Source organism: Canis lupus, chromosome 4, assembly GCF_003254725.2.
Source record: "Canis lupus dingo isolate Sandy chromosome 4, ASM325472v2, whole genome shotgun sequence".
NCBI lineage: Eukaryota > Metazoa > Chordata > Mammalia > Carnivora > Canidae > Canis > Canis lupus.
Genome location: NC_064246.1, coordinates 12,274,325 through 12,299,233, shown reverse-complemented (window position 1 = coordinate 12,299,233; position 24,909 = coordinate 12,274,325). Strand labels below are relative to the sequence as shown.

General features: G+C 41.6%; 1 protein-coding gene and 1 long non-coding RNA gene across 4 annotated transcripts in view; one reads left to right on the top strand and one right to left on the bottom strand.

The window, feature by feature from the left end:
* Nucleotides 1-24,909, top strand: part of CCDC6 (coiled-coil domain containing 6) — a 111,224-nt gene that overhangs the window by 70,115 nt on the left and 16,200 nt on the right. For all 3 annotated transcript variants that reach the window (XM_025435385.3, XM_025435383.3, XM_025435386.3), the window contains exons 4-7: nt 13,086-13,189; nt 15,219-15,379; nt 20,845-21,001; nt 23,882-23,982. In XM_025435385.3, the coding sequence (XP_025291170.1) occupies nt 13,086-13,189; nt 15,219-15,379; nt 20,845-21,001; nt 23,882-23,982 (523 nt within the window). The remainder of the gene's footprint in view (nt 1-13,085; nt 13,190-15,218; nt 15,380-20,844; nt 21,002-23,881; nt 23,983-24,909) is intronic.
* LOC112651956 (uncharacterized) lies at nt 16,499-20,701 on the bottom strand. Its single transcript, XR_004815209.2, has 2 exons — nt 17,275-20,701; nt 16,499-16,867 (listed from the first exon to the last, which is right to left on the bottom strand). It is a non-coding gene; the product is annotated as an uncharacterized LOC112651956 (long non-coding RNA).

Genomic DNA, 24,909 nt, shown 5'->3' with positions numbered 1-24,909 from the left:
TCAGGGTTATTTCAGACCTCAGCCCTTTAAGCAATGGATTTCCACAGTGGAATCTATGCACTGTAAAGCTCTATTCTGGAAATAAACCTCAGATCTGGGGTATGAAGTTCCTATTTTAATTAAGATGGATAAATTTATCATCATCCTGAAACTCCCCTCCCCCTCTCCCCCCCTTTGTTTTAGATATGTCCAGGGTGATTGAATGTTGGGGACCTTATTCTGTATTTTGTTTAACTATAAATAATTTTAGTAAGTGCTTTGGGGGAATTTGTTTTTGTTTTTGTTTTTTCCTCCCAGTAGAACCAAATCTCTTCTGTGTTTCCATGAATGTGGTCTGATCCTCTCTTCTGGTCATCTTGTGATTATCATCCATGTGATATGCTGTATGACACAGTCCATGTTACAGAATATATCCTATGTTATAGATCATTATCAAGACCAAAGGCATGTACTACATTATGTATTATAATGATTTGTATGTAGTACATGCCTATGCTCATTTATCTGACAATAAACCTATTTTTTAAACTGTAAGCCATTTGAAGTTAATTATCTCACGTGTCTTGCAGTATACCACTGCTTTGTTGGAAGAGTTTAAGTGTAGATTTGGCCAGGTAACTGGAGAGTGGTCATTTGTGTTTTGGAAGGATGTACGGTGTAGTGTTTAGGGATTGAGCACTGGATTCCAAAGGAACTGGATGTGAACCTGGTTCCTCTGCTTAGTACTCTAAGTCACTTTTTTTTTGATGATGGAGGTAGTAGCTTTATTGAGATAAATTCACATACCACAAAAATTATCCATTTAAAATGCACAGTTTATTGATTTTTAGTATATTACGAATTGTGTAACCATAAGCACCATCAATTTTAGAGCATTTTCATCACCTCAAAAAAGATACCTTGGGGATCCCTGGGTGGCTCAGTGGTTTAGGGTCTGCCTTCCGCCTGGGGCATGATCCTGGAGTCCCAGGATTGAGTCCCACATCAGGCTTCCTGCATGGAGCCTGCTTATCCCTCTGCCTGTGTCTCTGCCTCTCTCTATATATATCTTTCTTATTTAAATAAATAAAATCTTAAAAAAAAAAAGATACCTTATATCTGTCAGCTGCCACTCTGAATTTCCCATTCCCTTTAAGCAGCTACTGTTCTGCTTCCTGTTTCTGTATTTGCCCATTCTGGATACTTCATAAAATTGGGATCCTATAGTATGTCATCTTTTGTGAATGATTTCTTTCACTTAGTAGAAGGGTTTTATCCATGTTGTAGTATGTAGTATGTATCAGTACTTCTTTTCCTGACTGAATAATGTTTCACTGCATGGGTATACCATATTTTGTGAATCCATTCATTATTTGATGGACATTTGGGTGTTTTAACCTTTTGGTTTTTACAAATAATGCTGCTCTGAACATTCATGTACATTTTTATAAAAAGGCTTAGGGAAAGATCATAAGCTGGGTTGGGGGAAGGGCACAGAGAGAGAGCAAAAGCAGACTCCAGGCTGAGTGTGGGGCCCATTGTGGGACTTGATCTCATGACCCTGAGATCGTGACCTGAGCTGAAACCAAGAGTCAGATGCTTAATGATTGAGTCACTCAGGTCACCCTTAGGTTCAGTTTTTCATGTGGCTATATGTTTTCATTTTTCTTGGGCACATATCTGGGAGTAAATTTGCTGGATTTTATGGTAACTCCATGTTTACATTTTAGGGAGATTGCTAGACTGTTTTTCTTTTTTCCTTTTTAAAGATTGATTTACTTAGTTTAGAGAGTGTGCCCAAGTGTGAGCTGGGGGAGGGGCAGAGGGAGAAAAGCTGACTCCATGCTGAGCATGGAGCTCACTGTGAGGCTCAATCCCAAGGCCCTAAGCCCATGACCTGAGCTGAAACCATGAGTCAGATGCTTAACTGACTGAGCCACCCAGGCACCCCTAGACTGTTTTTCAAAGTGGCTATACCATATTGATTATAGCCATCCTGGTAAATGTGGAGTGGTATCTCATTGTAGTTTTGATGCCTTCCGCCCGGGGCATGATGACTAATGATTTTGAGAATCTTTTAGGTACTACTTGGCCGTTTTTGTATCTTTCGTACAAATGTCTATTAAAGATCATATTATTACTGAATTGTAAGAGTTCCTTATATATTCTAGATGACAGTTCCCATATCAGATATATCATTTGCAATTCACATGCCAGGAGGCTCCCACTGTAGACTAGGATTAGTTTAGTCATCTTGACTTTCGTGTTGTTATGGGCTTTTTTTTTTTTTTTTTAACTGATGGTCACTTCTTGCAAAACCCTTGTTTGAAAATTTTTGTTCAAACATGGTCATTGTTAGTCTCTTATTTGGTATTCACATTTTCTGAGGTGACAGTAAGAACATTTAGAACTTGGAATATTCTCTTAGTGTCAGGAAATCTTGACCTTGAATGTTTTCTGCCAACCAGGAAGGATTTTTCTTATTTCTCTGGAGAAGGATAACTAGTATTAAAAAGCAGGCAGCATTAGCTTATTTATTAAGTGAAGTTCAAGTCAGCTCTGTGGAGGGCCCTCTGTACACTTGGCATTGAAAACTGTGGGAAAAGAGGAAACAGTGGCCATAAGCAAGTGGACTAGAGAAAGTACAAGCAAGTGAAATGAATTAATGGAGAATTAGTCCCATAATTCAGCTAACACTTGCATCACGAACAGGATCACGTGGCACATATTGACGTCCTTTCTCTGTTGTCTAGCTGGCCCAGCGAGTGTGGTTTTCTCTTATGTTTGGAATGGGGGTGTCATCTTTTAGCTGAGATATCCCTGACTCCCCAAAAGCTGAGATCCCCTTGTCTAAAATTGGATTCAGAATTGGATGGTAATTTCATTCATTAGCATCGATTTATAACGACAGTATTAGCCCACATAGTTAAGGAAATTTCTTCCTTGGGTTCAAATCTTCCTTCAGTCTGAATAACCTGTATGGCACCAGGCAAGCAATCTGAGCTCTTTTGTGAAATAGACATAGACACCAATACCTAATTTGTAGCTTTGTTGAGAGGCTTACTCTTGCACCCTGCCTCTCCTCACACTTCACACATAGCCATGTTCTTTCATCCTTCCACTCAGAACTGTTCCAGTGTGGACTGCACAGCAAGAGAGATGTTAACATGGCAACCCAGGACACTGATGTTTTTGTAACCGTGTCTGTGACGGGCACGGGTTTTCTAAAACAATGTTTATTGTGCTTTGCACTGATTTTCTGTTGAATTTTGTTTTCATTTTTAACAAAATGTAGGTTACAACGGGCTGATTTTGCAGTCCCAGTAATGGTTCATAACCTGCAGTTGGAAAACCATGCTCTGCTGTGGGTAGTGCTTTCCTGCCCTGAGATCTCCCTGGATGTGTTTCTCCGACAGTTAGGGATGTGTGCCATCAAGTAGTTACAGGATGATCAGTACTTCTGTGTTACTGGGTACATTAAACAAAATGTTTCTTCCCTATAAATTTTCTAATAAGTTAAAGGAGGAAAGGCACAATGTCGACCTTACCACCATGTCCCTCTGACTCACATCTAGCAAGCCCTCCAGAAATTGTAGCTGCTGCCGTTACTAATAGAAGTTTCCACTTAATTTCTGCGGTACTTTGCCCTACCCATTTTCCAGGAAAGTGAGCATGCATACTCTGAGCCTCCAGTGTCTCCCAGCTTCCTTGACCTGGTCTCCTCAATTTATGAATCAGTATGTGCTCAGATGTCATCTGTCACCCAGCCCTTTTAGCTTTCTTCTGTTCTCACGCCACAGTGCGTTTGTATGGCATGTACCCTGTATCCATTCAGTTTGTTATGTGCCTGCTATCTGCACAAACTCTGCTAAGAAAGATGATGTTAGGTCCTTGGCCTCATGGAGCCTGGTCTCCTGGTCCAGGGAGACCAGTGAATCTGTGGACAGTGAGGAGGGATGCTGTGTGTGTGGCTGTGGTGCAGGGGACCAGTGACACCTCTGCAGTAACTTCCCCCCAACTCCCCAACCCCCCAGCCACAGAAGATTCCTTGAAGCTTCCTGGCACCTAAGGTTTAAGTATTTGTTGCTTGATACACCTGGTTGGATAGATCTAAGTCCAACCTTGTTGCAGGGAAGCAGGGATATGGGAGAGAAGACCTGGGAGAAAAGTGGGTGCAGGCACCACATGGAGCAGAGATGCTGTAAACAGAACAGAGCTGGCCAAGAAGGTGTGAAATTGAACCCGTCCTCTTTGTTCCTGGGCAAGGAAAGAGAAAGGTTGTGGCGGTCTGCATCCATGGTGCTTTTGAGGGTGTAAGCTGGGCTGTACAGGCAGCATTTTGCCAAAGGCAGCCACATGGCTGTATTAGGGCTCATAGAGACCTCAGTGCTAACTGGTGCTAGGTACTTCCCTTAAGCCTCCTGCCAATATCAGCTGACAGCAGACGCTTGACAAGACCTCAGCTTCAGGAGCATTGCAGAGGTGACACCCACTTATCCTGGGGTCTCTCACCATCTGTGACTGTTACAACTCACAAGGCTGGGGTTCAGAGTGATGTGAACTCTGAGTTTGTGGGGTTTGTTTGTTTTTTTTTTTTGTATTTTGTTTATTTTTTTAGTGAAACAAGGAAACATTTAGTATATTTTAAGGGCTATTGAAAAGAAATTTTTAGGTTTCTAGATCTTAGAACAATTGTTCTTAGTTAAGCATATAAGAAGGCCTTTCTGCCTTACCTGTGTGCCAGGTAATTTGTTCAAAATACAAACTTATTTCACATCTTTGGTTGGTCTTTTTAAATGCTGTGGAACAAGGTATTTTTAAAGTTCACAGGAAGAGTGGCCCTCCTGGGTTTGTTACAATTCCATTCATGCTACCAGCCACCCTTGGCAGGTTCTTGGCGTGGGTGGAATCTGCTGCAGGGGCTCTGGGGAGTCCCTGCTGGTGGCTGTGTGCCGTTTTTCCCAGAGGACAACAACCATATTACTTGAGGGCCCACTTCTATTAAGGAGATGAAATTTAGTGACCACTGCATACTTTGAAATTTTATTTCAAATGCTAATCTCAAATTATGGAAATCTTGGGAGTTTGTATTATAAACGTGATCCATTGCTCTTGCAAGAAAAATTGGAAAACAGAAGTACAAAAATGAAAAAAAAAAAAAACCTAGACTACAGTCCACCCCCTATTCATATTTTTTCTTCATCTTTCACCTTTTCCTCTTTCTTCCACTGCCTTTTTTTAGCCATATTAAAGGGTATTATAATTTGTTGCCCTGCTCTTAATTTTTTTTTTTTTAAAGAAAACATTGTAACCTATGCCTCCACATTGAGGCAAACTGCATCAGGGTACAGCCAGACATAATGATCATAGTAGATCCTAGAGTCAGCTTGGTGGCGATTTGATTGTAGCAAATCCTTGAGGATGTTTGGGTTGCTTAAGAAGCTTGGGTACAAGCATCTTACCTACTGCCTATTTGGGAAAGGTGGGAAAAAGCCTCAGAGCATAGTGGAAACATGAGTGGGATTTTGTGCCTTGGAAGTAGGCAAGCTAGGGACGATCCTCAGCATTCAAAGGAAGCTTTAGCAGGCTCTCTTTTCAGTTGATTGTTTTGTAATCCATAAGCTGTCAGGATGTCATGAAGCCAACTTGAGAGGTCCTGACTCCAGACCTGGGAAAGTATACTGAGCTCTTTCAGGGACACAGATAAGTAAGTCTCTCTACAGGATGTGGGGGGAAAAATCCCTCAGAATTCCTTCACTAGATCTCGTTTCAATTAAGTAGAAAATCTCACTGTGTTCCATCTTGTCAGACTTTATTTTGAAGCATCAGATAGCACTTGCCATGTGGATCAATTGGTGCAGATAATGTTACAGGGAAAACATCCAAAATGTGTTTTCTGTGTAACAAAAGAGACCCCTCATCACAGTTCAACAGTGTACGTTTCTGGTCATGCACTGGAGGTAAAGATTTTGCCTACAATAGGGCAGTAAAATCCAGAGATACTGTACTCAGACTTTCTAGTTGCTTGTGATTTTAAAATGCATGAAATCTGTTTCTTTATGACTAGAACAATAATTTGGTTGATGACTTAAGAAAGAACTTTTTCCTCCTTAGCTAAATATGCACAGCTAATGAATGGCCAAGTAAACCCAACATCTCTGTGTAAGGAAGTGGGATGGATGTGGTAATGATTTATCACAGAGACTTCATTTTGGAGAAAGCGTATCAAGAGAAGTGTCCCTAATGTTATTTTCTTAAAGAAGCTTATTTTAGATAATGGATTGGTGGAAACCCACTAGTGTGATAGTGTATCTGCAACATACACTTTGATAGGGCTTCTTTCCTATGGACTTCTCCATAGTGGCCTTGATGTAGCAAAAGAATGTGCACTCAGTTCCATTGATGGTACATATTTTGTAAAAGTCCCTTAGAATTATAAACCCACTATGCAAATATTCATAGTATTAGGCCAATGTTAAGTGATGAAAACTTAACTCCAGAAAAGAAACCATGTAAATCTGAGTATGGTTTTTTTTGTTTTTGTTTTTTACATAAAAGGCCTTAATTTCTCAACATCATTGAACAAAAGCAAATTTTTTTGAAGTGGTAAATGATGAAATAATGTCATTTACACATGTTAATATCGATGGGATATTAATATTGTCCTGAAATTATGTTCATTTCAAAGAACAAGTCTAAGTTTTAGAGGAGCACAGTCTGAGAAAAAATATGGAAACTATGGTAAAGAAGGTTGACTCTGGGTTATCTGGAAAATTCTGAGTACTTCAAATACCTAATACTTTATCCTCTGAGAATTTGTTGGCTTATTCTGGATTTTGTATGTGTAAATTAACCTCCTAAATTAATGGAGGTACTGGTAAATTGTATTGGGAAATAGTTTTTAAAATTAGATATCTTTAAATTTTTTGTTACAAAAATAGTAAATGTTCATTAGAAAATTGGGTGGGGGAAGGAAAGGGCAGGAAGATCAATTATTACCAATATTCCTTTCACCCAAGAGGGAACCCTAATTAGCTTGCTATATAGTTCTTTATGATTTTTTTAGTATCTTTTTCCTTTTTCCTCTATCAGTATATCTCTGATACACATAGATAAATTTTTTGGTAAGTTTTTACTTCTTAGACTTGAAAGTGAGCATCCCTTCTCTTATTTTATATTATATTATATTATATTATATTATATTATATTATATTATATTATATTATATTATATTATATATTATTTTTATTGAGTGATAGTAAAGTTCCCCTTCTCTTTTCTCTTGCTCTTCACTGACAAACTTCGTTGGCTCCTTCTGTGCTCAGTATTGCATGAGCAGTGATGACCTAGAACTTGGTTTTAGTTTTGAAACCAGCTGCAACTTGGTTAATCAGATAGGTACCTCAGGGCTTCTGCGGTCTGTGAACACCTGTCTCAACTCGTCTGTAACACAAATTGGCTGTTTGATTTCTTTAAAAAAATTTTTTTTTTCCAGAAGGCAAGGGTCAGATATTTTCCAGCCTAGGAGGAGAATTGTCAGGGCTGAGCAAAATTCCATTGCACCAGAAGAGGCACCGACTTTTGACCAAGCAGCTTCTGTCTCTGTTGCTTTTTTTTTTTTTTTAAGATTTTATTTATTTATTCATAAGAGACAATGAGAGAGAGGCAGAGAGTTAGGCAGAGGGAGAAGCAGACTTCCCACAGGGAGCCTGATGTGGACTTGATCCCAGAACCTCACCTCTGGATGATGACCTCTGACCAAAGGCAGATGCTAACTACTGAGCCACCCAGGTGGCCCTGTCTCTGTTTCTTTAATTTGTGAATAAGACTTTACCATAAGGACTATGATGCATTGTGCTCAGCTCTTTTCATGTCAGTTGCTCATGATCTATTTTAATAGCCCCCTCATGAATCCTGTTCTTTCCTATGGATATATAAAACCATAATTAACTCAAGATTTGTTGGCAAAGTAGGATGGGATGAGGTAAGATCTTTTATTGGCTCTACTCTTGTAGTAGAAACAAAAATTGTCTTATCCCATTTGGGCTGCTGGAACAATATAGATTGGCTTATAAGCAATAGAAATTTATTTTTCATTTCTCATGGTTCTGGAGGTTGGAATTCTAAGATCTGGGTGCCAATGTGATGGAGCTCTGCTGAGGACTCTCCTCCAGGCTGCAGACTGCTGACTTCTCCTTGTGTCCTGTGTGGGGGAAAGCAGAAAGCCATAAGCTACAAGGTCTGTCATGACTCTTAGAAAGGACCTGAGTCCCATCACCACAAGGGATGCTGACCTCATGACATCAGCTAAACCTAATCACCTCCCAAAGGCTACATCTCTAAATTCCATCACTCTAGGGGTTAGGGCTTCAACATAGGGATTTTTTTCGGGGGGACACAGACATTCAACCATTGCAAAAATGTTGATTTTTCTGATTTAATTTAGTCATTTTCTAAATATCATGCTTTTATCTTCCCAGGTGTTTCTGTATCTCTAGGGTAACTACTTTGAACATCTAATGGTGTTACATAACAAATGGATAGAAAATTGGACTAAATTATTGATAGTCTTCAGATACTACCTAACCTGGAAGGGTGATTTGGGTGATTGTCATGTTAATCCCCAGCACTCACTTGTTTTCTTAGGATTTATGCCATTCTCTTAGGGAAAAAAAAAAATCTAGTAAACTAAGAGTTTGGTTAATATAGGTCTTTGAGGACTCTAATTTCTTTTTTAAGCATCGGTTGCTATCCTTGCGTCATCACCATCTAAATGCTCTCTACTGTGTGTCATAACAAACTTTGTGTCTGTATTCTGTTTTTATGGTAGCCCTTATTTCATGGGTTTTTCCCTCTCTTATATTATCTTGGATTAATTGTAAGGGGCTGCCTACCAAAACTTTTTAAGTCAGAGGTCTGGGGTTCAAAATATATTTTCCTGTAGAAGCAGAGCTTCAGAGTGGCTCAGTCAGTTAAGCTCCCAACTCTTGATTTCAGCTCAGGTCATGGTCTCAAGGTCCTGGGATTGAGCCTTTCATCAGGCTCTGCACTCAGTGGGGAGTCTGCTTGAGGATTCTCTCTCTGCCCCTCCCCTTGCTCACACACACACATACACATTCTCTCTCTCTCTCTCTAAAATAAATAAGTAAATCTTTTATTTACTTTTAAAAAGATTTTATTTATTTATTTATGAGAGACAGAGAGAGAGAGAGGCAGAGAGAGAAGCAGGCTCCATGCAGGGAGCCTGATGTGGGACTCAATCCCTGGACTTCAGGATCATGCCCTGTGCTGAAGGCAGGTGCTCAACCACTGAGCCACCCAGGCGTCCCAATAAGTAAACCTTTTTTGTTTTTTTTTAAATACACACACACACACACACGAGATATACGTAGTGTATGTATGTATATGTATGTGTGTATATATATAGATATATATATGTTACCATTGGAAACAATACAGTTAGACTAAAACCTTTCAATGTAGGTTGAAAATATCTACTAAAACTTTCCAAAATTCCATGGTTGAGCATAGTAGTTAGGCTGAAGTTGTTGTCAGGGTTTTTTGGTCAACCATTTCTTTCTCACACCTCTGCCTCCACCCCAGTGTCTCAGTTCTCTTTAGACAGGAAAATGCTACAGGCAGAAAGAAGTGTAGTGGTCTTGGGAGTGACCTCTCAGCCGCCTCCCACCTTTTGCTTTTTTGGTGATGGGTCAGTATCTGTCCACTGAAAAGATAGAGCTAGGATGGGCTATGAAGTCAAATGAACCAGCTAGTTTTTATGCACTAAGTTTATCTACCGAAGTTTCTGCATTTATTTTGGGAACGTAATAAGAACTCCTGGTCTGACATTAATTAACTTGCAATGGGAAGAAGAGCTACTGAAGAAGAGAAGAAAAAAAGAATTTGGCAGTCCATTGAACTGACTTAATTATAAAGCAGGCTTTCAAATGAATACTACACAAATCAGCAATATCCATTGGTGCTGTGTGCTTGTAGAATAAGCAGCTGGAAGGGACTTGGGTGCCTGGGTGGCTCAGTTGGTTGAGTGTCCAACTCAAGCCCCAAGTTGGGCTCTGCAGTCACTGTGGAGTCTGCTTGTTTTTCTCCTTCCCCCTCCTCCCCTCCACCTGTTGGCGCATGGCCTCTCTTGCTCTCTCAAATAAATAAATAAAATCTTTGGGGAAAAAAAGAAGGGGTTTGGGTTTGCCTGAGAATGTGACGTTGGTGATAGGTGTGTGGGTGCCTGTTGCACGAACACTGAATGAGAAGAGCCATTAGATATTATTAGGAAGGAATGAGGAGAGGGTGACAGAGACCAGCATGATGAAAGTCCTGTGTCACTGGACTGAATTTTCCATTGGCAAAAGTTGTCTTACTGCTCTGTAAACTCAACATAACGCTGTCAGATTTGAGGATTGTCTGATACCAGGATAGTGTAAGCATGGAAAATCTACTTCTGTCTGAGTCGGCAGAGCTGATGTGTATGCTTTGGCTCTAAATATAGAGGTTGTGGAATTAGGCAGGCAAGTGATGCAGGGGCAGCTCTGATAAAGAACTCAAGGGGGAATTAATCCTAATCATAATTGATCATAGTCCTAATGCCATTTTTTCCAGCTTTTTGCCCTTCAGTGTCAATGAGAAATCCTCAGTGATGCAGAAAAGTTGGGATTTTTCATTGTTTTAGTATGTATTTATTTTTAGAAAAGTCAAGATTTTTTTTTTTTAAGATTTTATTTATTTTATTCATGATAGACACACAGAGAGAGAGAAAGAGCGAGGCAGAGACACAGGCAGAGGGAGGAGCAGGCTCCATGCAGGGAGTCTGACGTGGGACTCCAGGATTACGCCCTGGGCGGAAGGCAGGCGCTTAAACCGCTGAGCCACCTGGGCTCCCCAAAAGTCAAGATTTTTGAAACTGAAAAATCAAGACAGGAAGCCCCATTCTTTCTAAGGCTAAAGATTAAATGGACTCCTATGGCAATGCCAGCCCGTGTAATGAAACCCCCACGTCTGAGCTGCTGAGCTGGGGTCTCCTGTGTTGATGGCTTCATGGAAATTAGTTAGTAAGCATTGATACAGCAGTGGTGCCACAGGAAGCCTTGGTTCACTGAATCTGGCAGCAAATTGATAGCTTGTAGCTCTACCAATGGTGCCACAAAGAACCTGGGATTCAAGTATGTTTACAGCCTGTTTCTCCTGCTCCTTTACCTGTGTTGGCATTGTCTCAGACTCTCTAAGCCACCCGCTCCCTGCTCTGCTGCTCCCAGGAATTATTGGCTTACAAACCGCAGCATAATTTACCCCAAATCCTACTTTTTCCTCAAGATCCATGTACTTGCTGGTTGGATAGGACCCAGCTCTTTCAGCCATCACAGTGACTGATCGCACTCCCATCTTAGTGGTATCACTTTGCCAGAATCACACCATGTCCCAGGCCGGTGTTCTCTCAGCCCTAAAATGAAAGCCTGGGCTTCAGTGGCTCTTTTGCTGCTCCAGGCTCTACAGATCTGTGCCTTGCTGAGCTCAGAGGTTTACTCAGAGTTCTGAAAGCTGCTCCAGAGTTTCTCCTCCTTGTTACAGGTAGGAGGTGTCTGAGGCTGCAAAAAACATTTGTGCCATTAGTGTGCTCCTAGCTTCACTGCACAGCATGCTTCTGACTTGTTCTGAGTCCTGGCATCGTCCCCACCACTGTCCCCACCTCTATGCAGGGAAATATTGCCAAGCTGTATTTTCATTTGACCATTTGATCTTGGCATATTCACTGTTAGGAAGGTCTGCTTTGGTTGCCTTATAAGACTACAGTTTATATGTAGTAGTGGTCTCATCTTACTGTATATGCAGAGATTTTTCTTTTTAAAGATTTATTTATTTATCTTAGAAAACAGGGAAGGGGCAGAGGGAGAGAGAGGGAGAAGCAGACTCCCTGCTGAGCAAGGAGCCTGATGTGGGGCATGATCCCAGGACCCTGAGATTGTGACCTGAGTGGAAATCAAGAGCCAGCCACTTAACTGAGCCACCCAGGCACCCCATACAGGGATCTTTGGTCAGTGGGGAGCTTGCCTCTATGACCTGCTGAGAAAGTCAAAATAGCTGTGCAATCAAAAATAATTTGTTGACTCAGTGATTGAAAAGGTGAGTTGCTATTATAAGAGACAGCATAGGGGCAGTACCATAGCCTTTCTTTCTTAAGAAAAAAAAAAAAAGAAAAAAAAAAAGAAAAGAAAAGAAAAATTCTGTTAAAATTATTTAATATCTCAGACATGCAGAGAAGTATCAAGAATGACGTAACACATTCCCTCTGCATGTTGCTGTGAAATTTATTGTACTTTGTCCCTTTTGCCAGCCCTCTTTTTCTTCATATCTCTTTCACTCTCTACCAAAGTATGTAATTTATTTCATTTACTGTCTTGAACCCCACTAAAATGTATCATAAGGGTAGAAAATTCTGACCTGGTTCCCTGCTACACCCCTATTTAGCCAGTGGCTGGCATTGTTCACAGTATTTGTGTATTGCCCAATATTGATTGATTTAATGAAGTTTCCCATTTCTGCTGCTCTTCATGAAGTAGAGTGCATTTTGGGGCTTACTTTACAACTGCATACTCCCCCCTGCCCCATCAAACCTTCCTTTTCCCTACCTCCTCAGGGGTAATTAGTATTGTGCATCCATTAATCAATATGTAGAATTGTCTTCAGGTATTGAGTTATTTATATAAATGGTAATATAAGCTTTCTGGTTTAACACGAACTCCATGCAGGCCTGGGGTCAGGGCACAAACCCAGAAAAGTCCTGGTATGAGTGGTAAGCCGAGTTCCCCCAAACACTCTTTAAGGAAGACTTTGCATGTGCCTTGAATAAATGCTGAAACAAGCAATGTGATTCATGTACCAGACAGCAATTAAGCTTTAACATCAAAGAATGAACCTGTCTCGGTTTTCTCAATTAAAGTTTAAGAACTAGATGCACTTAATGTGTCTGCCAGGAAATTGGCCATTTCTTTGCAGTTTTCTCCAGTAAGGGGGTCCTAACAGTCCAATCAAAAAAATCTCATTAACAAAGTTTAAATGGCTTGCTATTCTCAGTAAAACTTTTTTCCTTCCTTTAGTTGAGACGAGAGAAGATCGACCTTGAAAATACTTTGGAACAAGAACAAGAAGCACTAGTTAATCGTCTCTGGAAAAGGATGGACAAACTTGAAGCTGAGAAGCGGTTTGTTTAGTCTTCCTGTTCAGTGTGGGGGCGCATGCACTTCTGGGGTTTTTCTCTGGGTGTGGCTGATGAATAAGAAAGGGGTGTTTTAATTCCTTGGGTAATTTGCCAAACCAAAAAAAAAAAAGTGGAAAGCTTTTGACCTCTTCTCATGTTGGTCACCTCTTTATATTTCTCTCTTAGAGTCCCAGTAAAATTTCCTTTCATTTGGGGTGAAAGCTATGGGGAAATTAGTCAAGGTGCTGTTGTTCACCTTTAAAATGTTCGGGAAAGATAACTGCAACTTAACTTTTTACCTTACTGAACTGGCTTCCCCAGTCTTCTCACATGCTTAGATGTGTACCGTGTACAGTTAATATGACACATCTCTAAAATGTACTTCATTGAGAAGGCTGAGATTTTAATAGGAAAATCTGTTAACTTTAAAACTTACTGTAAATAGCTGTCCATAGTTAAGGTTAGGAATCGTGCTAAATATATGTACATGGATGTGAAATGTCATTCAACAGCAAACATTTCTGGAACCTAATTTTTAAGTACTGCATATATTGGGGATGATGAAGCAGGACTTGAAGAATGTGGGATTCTGTATGTAGGATGTGTGCGTGTGGGTGTAGAAAGGGAATTTTTAAAAACGTTCATTAATCTACTTCACTAGGATCTTTTGTTTGCTAACCAGAGTCCTTTCGCCATCAGTATTTGGTTTGGATGAACATCCGTAAGTTATTTTGAGTTCATCTCTAAATTTGCAAAATATAGTCATATCACAGGCTTTAAGAAAAGTGAAAATTAGAGCTTTATCTCTAGGGAAATATTCAAGCTGTATGTAGTTGAGTCGGGTATGTTTTGCATTATGTAGTGGTACTAATAAATTGAATTATGAAAAGTTATTTAATAAAGGCAGGGACCATTACAATATTTAACAACCAATTTTCTCAACAAAGGCAGGCTTGAAGGTAATTCACAACTTGCATTTGTGCAGACTTAAAGGTAAAGAGTTAAAAGCCAAACCAAACCAAGACCCTAGCGGCTTATAAAAAGAGACATAGAGGTCCATAGCCAGTTTGTCTTCCTTTGCAGAACACAGCTGGAGGTTTTATATGTGTAAGTATCAAAGTATTGTGGTAAATGATATGAAATAATCATTCAGTCGGTGAAAAGTTGTTGAATATTCACATTCCTTATGCTCCAAACTAAAAATAATTGGCAGAGAAGTGGGACCACCAATTACTAACCCAGTGATTATGATTTTGTTTTGTCCTCTTTTTACCTGTGCTGTGGCCATAAGCAAAGGGCCTTCAGCCTGGTTTGCCGTGCCTTCAGGATTGTTTTTTTCAGGAGGGAATTTTAGAAGTGGAGTCTATATGGTGTCACCTTCCAAGGGGGGATCCTGGTACATAATTTGGAAGTTTTTTTTTTTTAAAGATTTTTATTTATTTATTCCTAGAGGCAGAGAGAGAGAGAGAGAGAGAGAGAGAGAGAGAGAGGTAGAGACACAGGCAGAGGGAGAAGCAGGCTCCATGCAGGGAGCCCGACGTGGGACTCGATCCCGGGCCTCCAGGATCACACCCCAGGCTGCAGGCAGCGCTAAACCGCTGCGCCACAGGCGTTGCCCTAATTTGGAAGTTTGACCAGAAAATGTCGAGAGTGAAATTTCTTAAGTATCTGTTCCCTCAAACAAGGTAGCGAGCATTTAGTCAGCAGATAATTCTGAGCGCCTACTGTATGCCAGGCATAGTAATCGGAAGCAAATGTTGGGAGACTTTTCCACTAATGCTTAATTACCAGTGGTCATTTAAAAGAAAAAGAAGAGGGTGGATCCTTCAGCTTTGCCCTCTGCCCTAGACCTGGATACCAGGAAAGGGAGACCAGAAGTACGTATAAAATAGGCAGAGTCTGAATTCGACAGCCCCATGAATTCCGGTGATTCACAGGAGCTTGCTATTAAAACAAACTCTCCTGCTAGTATGTGGTTTTGTCTTCTAAGGCAAACTGTGTTTCATTGTTGGAATTTTTCTTTCCACGGAAGAATCCTGCAGGAGAAGTTAGACCAGCCGGTCTCTGCTCCTCCATCGCCTAGAGACATCTCCATGGAGATAGACTCTCCAGAAAACATGATGCGCCACATCAGGTTCTTAAAGAATGAAGTGGAGAGGCTGAAGAAGCAGCTGAGAGCCGCTCAGCTACAGCGTATGTAGCCTCTGGTTTCACTGGTCTTCTGTGTACAGAATTAATCTGTTTACCAAGCGCAGGGTTTACTAGTATTTACCATTGAACTTGCGTAAATCAGATCCATACTGTACTTCATTACCAGTACATATGTATAGGCATCTTTCTATCATCCTGGAATCAATTATTTTTGAAAGTATTATATAGTAGTGTCGACAAGCAAATAGTTTAGAATACTTCTAGAAAAGCAAATAATTTCAGGAGGGTTCAGAATCGGGTACTATATTCTCCCTGTGTTTATCTCTAAGATTGTAGGAACAAATGTGCTTTCAGGGAATTAAGGCAGAGAATAGAGTGTTTATCGTTCTTACTACTAAATTTTAGCATCAGCTGACATTTGTTCATCACACTTGAAGAAGAAATGCTTTTAAAATGTATACTTATTGTTTGGGTAAATGTCAAGATGTTGAGTTGGGAATCAAAAGAACTAGATTTCTGAACGCTTGATTAGGTCACTGTGCATTTACTTGGGTTTTTCCTGTTCCTGCTTTCAGGCTGCTCAGATGCATTTGAATAGATAGTGCAGGGGAAGAGGGGTTCTCCCTCTCACCCCTGACCCCCAACCACCCATTTTTCACAGTTACACGTTTTTTAAAAATCTATTCTCCCAGGTACACGTATGTGTCTATGTAAACTTATTTTATACAAAAAGCAGGAGAATGAACACACTCTTCTGTATTTTTCTGTTTTTACTTTCTATATCTTGTCAGTTTTTCCTTACCAATACATACAGAGAGCTGTCTGATTCCCTTTTTAAAAGCTGCTTAGTATTAGGTTGAATGGATACCTCTTACCCACAGTTTCACTTTCAACAGTGTCAGTTACCTGTGGTCACCTGCAGTGGGAGACTGGTGATCCTCCTGACCTACCGTCAGAGGGTCAGTAGTGATGATATGTCACCAACGACTGTGCCGTTCCCCTCACTTCATCTCCTTACATAGGCATTTTATCATGTCATCTCATCACAAGGAGGGTGAGTACAGCACAGTAAGATGTTTTGAGAATGTTGGGGAGGAATAATTTCCTTTGCCCTTCAAGGACCTTCTGGCCAGACTAAGAAACAAATCGACATGAGACAGATTAACAGGAGAAAACCAAATTTAATAGCATATGTACAGAGAATCCACACAGACGTGGAAATTGCAAGGACAGCCAGGCACCAGAAAGCTTATATGAGCAAGGGAAAAAGGTAGGGGTCTGAGGATACAAAGGGAGATGGACCTTAGCGGGAAGGTGAGAAGAAATGTTTGGAAAACAAAGGTTGTCCTATTACGTAGATAAGTCTTCTAGATAAAGAGGAGTCTCTGTCATAGCTCTCTTCCTGATATGGGCAGGCAGTTGAAGGGGAGGTAAAGAGCGCTTTCTGAATCTGCTGGGTGTGGAAAGCTTTTACCTCAAAATACTGTTCATGCCAAAGTGGCTCATCTTGGAGTGGCCTACCCTGGGCCCCTGCAAGGGAGACAGGGACCACTTAATAGAACTTTATTACACTATATTGTTATAATTGTTCTCTTTTAATATTACTTTGTTAACCACTTACTGTGCCTAATTTAGAAATTAAACTGAATCATAGGGTGTATATTTAGGAAAAAACCAGTATATACAGTGTTTGGGGTCATCCTCAGTGTCAGGCATCCACCAAGGATCTTAGAACGTATCGCCCGTCAGTGCTGTATACCAGAATTTATTTAACTAGTCCCATACCAGTGGACCCGTTTTGGTTGTGATGCAACCACAATAAACTACAATAAACATCTTTGTCCCCACATGTGACACCTGAGGAAGAACATCTTCAGGATAAACTCCAGAAGTGGATTTGTGGAGTCAAGTGCATTTAAAATTTCAATGATTTTTACCTTTATGTTTTCCTCTCTAAAGTATATTGCAAGTTCTAGTCCAGTAGTACATCTGGGATGGTGACTCAAGATCATCCTGGGAACCTGAACCTATAAGAAATAGTGTTAGTTTCCTGTTGTTGTGGTAACAAATGACCACACACTTAGTCGCTTAAAGTAAGACAAGTGTATTAAAGTACAGTTCTGGAGGTCTGAGGTCCACAATAGGTCTCCTTGGGCTAACATCAAGGTGTCAGCATGGCTGGTTTCTTGTAGAAGGCTCTAAGAGAGGCTCTGTTTCCTGGTTTTGTCCAGCTTTTAGAGGCTGCCTACCCATTTTGGCTCATAGTCCCTTCCCTGCTTTGGCAGCACTCCTGCCTGCATCAATGGGTGCATCGTTCCACTCTGACCCCCTACTTCCTTCCTACAAGACCCTGTGATTATATTTGCAAGTCACATAATCCAAGGTAAATTCCCATTCCATGGTCCTTAACTACTTCACATCTGGAAAGTCCTTTGGCCACGTAAGGAAACTTCATCACAGGCCTCAGAGATTAGGATGTGGACATCTTCGGGGGCCCATTATTCTCTCAAACCTGAAACAGGATTCTGGGCTTACTCTGGGAGTAATGGTTCTCCTTTTTTTATATATATTTTATTTTTTTAATGCAAGGTCTTCTGATGTGTACCTCAGGTTGAGGGCCGTCACATACATGTTATGAAAACAAATCAGTGAGTTCTCAAATACTAGATAATGTTAGGATATTTTTTGAGTTTTTGGTGTGCGGGACAGATAGGTCTTTAAGTGCCTTTCAGAGCTGTTGGTTCACGTATTACTTTGTATACTTTTCTTGTGCCTTAGATACAGTTGTTAGAAGAAATGGAGGGAGAATTTTTTATTCTAGTTACTCTTGTCCTGTGGCACTGTTTGGTCTTGGGAGAGACTGCAGATGTGAACAGAAGCATCCATAAGTGCCATTTTGTGAGGGCAGAGAAGGCTGACTAGCAGAAGGGACATGTGGTGCCCAGCTGGCTCACTACAGGTCTGCACTGGTTTAGAGGATGAGTTAGTGACTTTGCTTCCTCCTCCCGAGTCAGGTAGCCTGCCCCCCCAGGCTGCTGTTGGGTGCTTGGCTCCTCACCCTCCAGGTCTGTCTGAATCAGCACTCGAACCTGTTTCCCAATAGTTCTCACCTTGGGTTAAATGTAAGAATCACTCAGGGACTTTCCAGTATACGGATGAAAAGGCCTCATCCTTAGGATTCTGGTTTGGGCTGGGTTCTGGGCATCAGCATTTTCTAACCGTATGCTTAAAAGAATGTAAAATCATTCAGATCATATGAGACCCTCCTGTTTGGAGTCTGTCCAGAAGTCCCCCTCTGTCGATGTGGTTTTTGACTGAGATGGCTGGGGGAAGCATCAGCTGTGGCCCTAAGTCTTAGAGAGCTCTGTGTAAGAGAGGGTGATAGGGTGACCCTTTCTTACATCATAAGTCACAGTCACATCAGGTGACTGATGAGAGTAAATCCAGTCTTGAAATCAAGTGTGGGGATGTGCCAGCAGAGGGCACCCAAGGAATACCGCGGTGTCAGCCATCTGTGGCTGGTCTGTCACACCCAGAGGTGTTGGGCCTGGTGCCTTCTCTGTCCTCTAGCTTCTGGGTTAATTGTCCAGATGCCAGGCAAGTCCTCCAGTCATCACTCCTGCTGACTGATGTTCTTGTGTATAGATTATTGTTTAAGGAGTCCCCTGCTGATTTCCCCAGATGCTAAAGGACTGCATCTCAAAGACAGTGTTTTCTCTTAAATGATTGTTCTGGAAGCCTCATGAATCCTCAATTCTCTGAAGCTTTCCTATTTATAGAAAAGAAAGGCAGCTTGCTCCAACAGCCGCCCCTCTTGTTCTAGAAACAATAATACTCCAAGGGGCCAATCTAGTGCTTCCTGTTGAGCTAGTGAAAAATTCTGCAGGTTTGCATATTTGGGGTGAAATAATTTAAATCGCTTATATTAAAAGTGTACTTTGTAAATATTTTCCCAGCATGCCTTCAATTAAAGAGATTTTTGCATCTGGATTAGACAGCAGGGTTTCTGGTTATATTAAAACAACTGAGGGATTTAGTGTTTAGTGCACATAATAGTGTTTAATAACTTAGTGTTTTTGGTATTTTTATTTGAATTTCTAAAATAAGGATGTTCAAGAAGCTTTTATATATTCTATAATGATGCTGTCTGGGAAATCATTGAATATTTATCATCAGAAATCATTATTTGCTAAAACATCAGACCTTCATAAAAAGGTCTTAAAACAAACTAATTGGATGGATTAGGAGTTGAAATAAGGTCACTTTGTGGGAAAGAATGGGTCAGTGTGGAATTCCACTCCTTCCTTCATTCTTAAATTTGGAGTGGGCTAATAATATGGAGCAGTAACCTGTAGGACTCCCCCTTAGATATGATCATGACCACTCACACTTTGTAGCTGTTTTTCAGAAAAGAGAAGTACATGGAGATTTTACTTTTCCCAAGTTCATTGGCTGAGAGAGCGGAAAAAGGAAGGAAGCAAGAAGATGGGCAGATACTGAATTTTATATTAGTATTATTTTGGTGACAACATATTCTGTCAGAAGTAAACCAGCAAAGGGGTTGGAGAGGGCCATGTTTTATTGTTCATTGGAGTGGTGCCAGAAGGTACCCCGCAATCCTGCACAGAGTAACATCAGAAAGGCAGAGATTGCGAAAGCTCTAGGGAACTCAGTGCAAGGAGATCCTAGAGCCTCATGAAATTGTCAGTCCCACATTTCAGATTCCTGAAGAGAGAATCTGATGGGCTCAGCCAGCTCCAGTGTTGAGCTCTGAGGCTGTTTGGCTCTGGCCTAGGAAACCAGTACTTGTAGCAGAAGCCTCGTTATACGGGGCAGCCCCTGAAGAACAGTATTTGTCATCAGCAAGACTCCATCCCTGGAGCCCAGCTGCATAGGGGTCTTCACCTGCCATCTTGACTCAGAGAGGCTGTGCGCGAGGCAGAAATAGAGTCTTATAGACACACCAAAAGTTAGACTTGACCTATGCATCTGAAGTTGTTTACTGTGTCAGTTTTTATTTTCATAAACAGATTCTAACTTTCCGAGTGTGTTGTAGTGCACCGGTGCACAGGTATGACAGCCCCCTTTGTGCCTAGAGCTGAGGGCAGCAGGATTGGTCCCTCCTTGAGGGACACCCCGGGGCGAATCATTCACCGCAGCTGGGCTCCCACCTCTCTGCTCTAGCAGCATAGAGAGCTCTGGTGGCTGCTAAGTCCTGACTTTGCTTTGGCTCCACCATTCATTTCCTCCTCCACATATGGCACTTCAGAAGGCACGTCAGTGGGAGTGAAGATAGCTAACCTCGCAAAGCTGCTTTCTATATGTTTTTCTAAATGCAAATTGTTGGTAAACTTTGGTACATGGGGTAAACTTTAAATCCAGATCTCCTCGTGCGTGGGAGAACGACCACATTCTTTGTGGCATAGGAGCCAGACTGCTATCTTCTTAGTTCACATTGGAGTATGACTCCATGAAACATGGTTTAATGGAGGATTCTGGCCTTTCAGATTCTGAGAAAATGGCACAGTATCTGGAGGAGGAACGTCACATGCGGGAGGAGAACCTGCGGCTGCAGAGGAAGCTGCAGAGAGAGATGGAGAGAAGGGAAGCACTCTGTCGACAGCTGTCCGAGAGCGAGTCCAGCCTGGAAATGGATGACGAAAGGTGTGTGCATGTCTTATGAGCCTTGTGAGAAAACCAAATCAGACCAGGCTCCAAGAGTTCTCCCCTCACATCTGGCTCGATGTGGAAGGAGATGGCTCCTACGCTTGCTTGTGGTGATGACAACCACCACCACATCAGAGTAGATACTGAGCATGGGGAATATGGAAGATTGACCATTTTCCGTAAACACAAAAGACCAAGAATAAATTGCCTTTCTAAAATTACTTGGTCAAGAGAGAAATGGAGGGTTATGTATAGAGAGACAGAGTTTGCAGAGTTGTTGAGTTTCTCTTGTCCTGCACTGTGTCTGTTCAAAGTATGGGAGCATCTTAAGTTTTAGATGTGGATGAGCAAGCTCCACGTGGGTCTGGGTTGGAAGGATCATCAGGTGGAGGGTGCTGAAAGGCAGAGGTCTTATCTTAACAACTTGGAAACTGCTGAGCCTTATTGCAGCTACTTTAAAAAAATAAAACCAGTGCAGTGCCTTTAACTGCTGAAGCGTCTACGACTAACCCTCTCATTATCCCACCGAGAAATGGGCTGAAATGAGAGTCATCTGTGGTTAATAAGTAGAGGCAATGGCCCCAGCATTTCTCTCTTATCCAGTTGTCCAGAATCCACCCATTCCCACACCACCAGCCCCCACGACACCCCCGCTTGGGAGTGAGGTGATTGTCAGGATAAGCGACAGCAACAAATCCAACTTAAAAAAATTGCAATCAACAGAGAAACCCAGCATTTGGGAAATTGGGCTTTCTTTGAACCAGATCATTTCTGCAAGGAAATTCTGTGTTCTGGATCAGGGTTGCCCTGGCCTTATGTGTTGGTATCTTAGTGTGAGGGGTCAGACTGAGCTCCCTTAGGCATCTCCTCCAACAGGATTGGGCAGTCAGTGTCGGAGACCAGGATCTCCTAATGATCATGATGAATCATGTTGACTGTCAACACCAGAACACTTCATAATCACTTCCTTTCTCTTTCCGTGACTGGATAGATCCAGAGGGTTGTTAACAAAGCTTTTGATCAATTTCCTGTGTTCAGTGGTATTATCATTTTAAGAAAAATCTGAGGTTTTCTATAACGGAGGTCTATATTTTTATAATAAAAAAACTTATAATGGCTTATAATTAAAATGTCTGTATATATGCTTCCTCATTTGAAAAAAATAAATATTTTTTCTCAGAAGTTTATATCATAAACTTTTTTTTAAGCCTTGAATTTCACTGATTTCTTTCCAACAGTGTTCCCCTCTCACTAAAATCCTTGTCCTCTGAAAGCCATTTGACTAAAACCATCAGCTAGAATACTAAACTATTTTATATACTATCTTAAGACATAGAGCAGATCTTGTATTAACACCACATGGTGCCCTGTACCTGATTTTGAGTGCGGCACACTCTGAGGGGCAGCATCTTTCCACCATGGTGAAAATACTGAAGCTACTTTAGGCTTCCAGATAATTTTTTTTTTTTCCAGAAAACTGGTATTTACTCCAGATGTTTGCCTTACCTTTTCATAGGTCACATTATCCCAGCTAGAATACAGTGGCTTAATAAAGACTCCTCTCCCTGTTATAAATGATGATGTCACATTGGGGAGAAAGAAAATAGTTGGAAACTTAAGGTGTCTACAGGTGTGTTTATTCCTTAAAGACCAAGAGGCAGTTTTGCTGCCTGTTGGACGTAGGTTACAATAAATGCAACTTGGTGCCACCTTGGCAGGCTGCCCTCAAAGGCGGGCAGAGTTAGGAATGGGGCTCTAGTTGAGAGATGCATGTCAGATTTGGGAGCCCAGTTTTCTTTGAGTCAAATGAACTAGTGCGGAAATGGCCGTGTTAACGTTCTTGTCGTGAACCGATTGGCAGTCAGGGCTGAGATCTTCCCCGGGATAAAGAGGCCTGCACATGTGGCCGAAGGTTAGCTTGTTGGGAAGTCTCTCAAGCAGAAATTTCTCCTTGTCAGCATTCTGTGCTTGTTCACATAGTGAAGGCTGACATTCCTGATGATCAGGCCTGAGTATTCTCAGGTCCAATGTGACTTCCACATCTGGGATGAAGTCCGAGCCGGCATGGTGTGGCCAGGTGGACTACAGTAGGTGCACAGTGCTCAGTCTTTGCTACATTCCAGTATGTGGCTGTTTATTAAGCAAGGCTTACCTTGTAAATGATTGATATCCACTTCACAGGAATACCATTACCTTTAAGCTTTAAATATTCAATTCACAGGAATACCTGTTAACTTTAAGCATTAATTTGATGACATAAATCTTGCAGGGCTTGCTTGAGTTTGAGTTTCAATAACAATTTAAATGTAGTCATCAAAACATGGATGTGCCAATAATCCTTGGGACAGTGGAGGTAGATTTCTACATAGCTATTATTATCTGATGAAGAAAAGCCCAGTCCTCTCTGTTGAATGGCACAGCTGTTAGTAGGCCTCCACCTGGAGCTACAGTGTTCCATATTTCCCTTCCCTGTACCCCTAGGGAGAGGGGTGTTTACTAAGCAGTGGAGCCTTGTGACACCTGCTTTATACATGTCTCTTAGCCATAGCATCACTCTCTCAATACCCAGTTTGACCTCAAGATAGGAACCCCAAACATTGTCTCTTAGGAGTTCTCTTAAGAACTACTGAAATGCATGCAATTCACAGGGCGCCTGGGTGGCTCAGTCAGTTAAGCATCTGTCTTCAGTTGGTGATTTCAAAGGATTGAACCCTGCATGGGCTCCCTTCTCAGCGGGGAGTCTGCTTCTACAACTCTGCCCCTCCTCCTGCTTATGCTTGTGAACACCCTCTCTCTTGCTCTTGCTCTCAAATTTATAAAATCTTAAAAAAAAAAATAATGCATGCAGTTCTGATACTTTCCCCCCCCCTCCTTTAGGTATTTTAACGAGATGTCTGCACAAGGATTAAGACCTCGCACTGTGTCCAGCCCGATCCCTTACACACCTTCGCCAAGTTCAAGCAGGCCTATATCACCCGGTGAGTACACGTTCTCAGCTACTTCTGTGGATGATTTCTGGTATGTTTCATAGGCATCCCCAAATATGCTCCCCTCTAGCATATAAAAATCTTGTAAACAGAGGGAGAACAGTCATGTGTTTTTCAGAAACATGAAAAACAAATCACTATCAAGACAGAGTTTTAGCCTGAAATTTTTAAGCATAAATGTTATAGGGCCAGCTGGTGTTTTTTCATTTTTTTGTTGTTGTTGAAAAGGAATTTTAATCCAAAAATCCTTTTTTAAAAGACTGTCTTTGATTTTTAAGTGCCAGTGGATTGACAGAGCCTTGCATAGATGTCTAAGATGGAGCATAGCACACCTCCTGGGGCTTCTATTATTTTATTTTACATACATTATATCTCATTTCTACTCTCAGAATAATTAATATAGGCATCATTTTCCCATGTTAAAATTGAAGCAGTGATTTAAAAGTTCAGTGGCTGTTGGTCACAGGTCCAGGAGGTGGCAAGGCGGGGCAGGTCTTGCTTCCCAAATCCTTTGTCCTTTGGAGCACTAACTGCCTCCTGAGATTACTGGTGGCTGGGGAGCCGACTGGTGAGCCGACTGGTGGGTGAGCTGACTGATGGTGAGCTGGTCAGCCAGCCGGTGAGCTGGTCAGCCAGCTGGTAAGCTGGACTAGTGAGCAGACTGGAGAGCTGCCTGGTGAATAGGACTGGTGAGCTAACCGGGTAGCCGACTGGTGGTTGAGCCAACTGGTCAGTGAACTGACTAGTGAGCCAACTGGTGAGCTGACCCATGTAGTGGGACTGGGCCCCAACAGGCAGGCCCTGCATGAAGAAACTGGCCTTGCTTTTGGCTTTGCTTCTGCATCTGGGCTTTGCTCCTCAAAAGCCTTTCCCTCAAAGGCGTGCTTGTCTTCATCTGACCCCAAAAACCAGCCCCCT